This window comes from Salpingoeca rosetta (assembly GCF_000188695.1).
Source record: "Salpingoeca rosetta unplaced genomic scaffold supercont1.3, whole genome shotgun sequence".
NCBI classification, from domain to species: domain Eukaryota; class Choanoflagellata; order Craspedida; family Salpingoecidae; genus Salpingoeca; species Salpingoeca rosetta.
The window spans coordinates 2092848-2094627 of NW_004754931.1; the positions used below are offsets into that span (position 1 = coordinate 2092848).

Genomic DNA, 1780 nt, shown 5'->3' on the forward strand with positions numbered 1-1780 from the left:
TGTGTGGGTGGGGGGGGGGGGGGTGTTTTGGGGTATTTGTATGGGTGATGTGACTTCACATGTGTCCGCAACAAGTGATAAAGCTCCAGGTTCATGAGGTCAACCTTGAGAAGGAGGGCGACGTGGGCCGGACCGAGGACGGCACTCTGCACTTGCTCTGGGCGAATCCCAGCATGCTGGCGGATTGAGACACAGAGAGAGAGAGAGAGAGAGACCGCGCGCGCGCGTGAAGGTGGGCGTGCATGTGAGGGAGTGGGAGGGAGTGGGGGGGGGAAGTGAGAAGGTATGTGTGTGTGTGTGTGATGAAGAAGATGGGATGATAATGATAGCAAGGATCCAGCGGCGCGATGGTCATGGAACACAGGTGAAAGAAATCAAGATTTGGTAGGGGATCACCACAGCTCAAAGTGACGACACTGTTGTGTTGTTGGGTGATGAGAACCAACATGTCGACTCGACACCAACATACCGCGAAAAGACCACCATCCACGGGTTTGCAGTGAGCACGAAGGTCTTTCAAGCTGTAAGTAGCATTGTGTGCACGTGGTATTGGTGTGAGGCAGTGCATCAAGACAAGGGCACGGTTGGACGTGCGTGCGTCGAGGGCATGGATGAGGCTCGACAAGGGCACACACGCCTGCTGCATGAGTCGACAGGACCACCACCCCCAAAGCTCGCAGAAGCACACCCACATACCGGCATGCGCTCAAGCAAGCAAGCAGAAAAAGGGCGCGTTGCACACCATCGACAGCATCGCATCATTATTGCCGTACCTCTTGAAGAACTTTGTCGAGTCATCGTCGCCCTGACAGAGCATCAGCTGGACACTGGTGCTCATGTTGGGTGAGTGGTGGGTTGCTTGATGTACTTTGTGTGAAATCGCCCCACAAGTGTGGGCGGGCCTACGCTATTCTCAGGGGTGGCAGATCACGCGCAACCCCGAGGCTTGCTTGGGTGGGGTTGTGCGCGTGGACCAAAAAGCCAAGACAAGACGGTCGCTGCAAGGGCACCCCCCGCGGCGATCGTGCTGTCGTGTGTGCGTGCGTGCGTGTGGTGCTTTGTGCCTGTCTGTGGTGGCGGGAAAATGGTGCTGCCTGTGCACAGCAGCGTGCGTCCGCACAACAGAATTTGAAAAAATATGAAAAGATTCCATGCCAATGTAACGGGCGAGGAAGAAGGACACTGGTGGAGATGCTTGACAGCGGTTGTTTGGATGCGGATGTGGAGCAGGAGCAGGAGAATGTGTGTGCCATCTTTCCCGATGTCGTGGAGCGGTTTCAACCACAGGTCAGTAGCGTGTTGTGTGTGTGTGTGTGTGTGTGTGTGTGTGTGTGTGTGTGTGTGTGTGTGTGTGTGTGTGTGTGTGTGTGTGTGTGTGTGTGTGTGTGTGTGTGTGTGTGTGTGGTGTGTGCGGGCGTGTTTCTAGGCATATATTTAGAAGTGTGCGCGTGTCTCTCAGTGTCTAAACTCACCCCCCCCCCTATCTCTGTCTTTCCCCAAACACACAAAAAGAAACCATGGGGGGAGGGGGGGTAGCAAAAATAAAAATACCTCCCTGTAAAAAAATGTAGGTTTGTTAGAGGCTTCATCCCCGAGATATACGCAAACCACTGACTGAGCGAGAATTCAAAGGGATGGAAAAAAAGTATGGGAGAGAAGGAGAGGGGGGGAGGCAGAAAATAGATATCCTGGAATGCATATGTATTGGATATTCGCCCCCCCATGTGTAGATCTGTATTAAATAACATATTGCACCCTCTCTAAATATATAGGATAAAGA

General features: G+C 53.1%; 2 protein-coding genes across 2 annotated transcripts in view; one reads left to right on the forward strand and one right to left on the reverse strand.

Moving 5' to 3' along the window:
• Positions 1–1079, reverse strand: part of PTSG_02010 (uncharacterized protein) — a gene marked incomplete at its 3' end in the record, with an annotated part of 8888 nt that extends 7809 nt beyond the window's left edge. Inside the window, exons 1-3 of the mRNA XM_004997941.1 lie at positions 774–1079; positions 470–521; positions 105–176 (exon numbers count right to left, since the gene is read on the reverse strand). Coding sequence (XP_004997998.1) covers positions 105–176; positions 470–521; positions 774–838 — 189 coding nt within the window. The 5' untranslated portion in view covers positions 839–1079. The remainder of the gene's footprint in view (positions 1–104; positions 177–469; positions 522–773) is intronic.
• Positions 1080–1191: 112 nt separating this feature from the next.
• PTSG_02011 (uncharacterized protein) overlaps positions 1192–1780 on the forward strand; it is a gene marked incomplete at both ends in the record, with an annotated part of 2609 nt that continues 2020 nt past the window's right edge. Inside the window, one exon of the mRNA XM_004997942.1 lies at positions 1192–1287. Within this exon, the coding sequence (XP_004997999.1) occupies positions 1192–1287 (96 nt within the window). The remainder of the gene's footprint in view (positions 1288–1780) is intronic.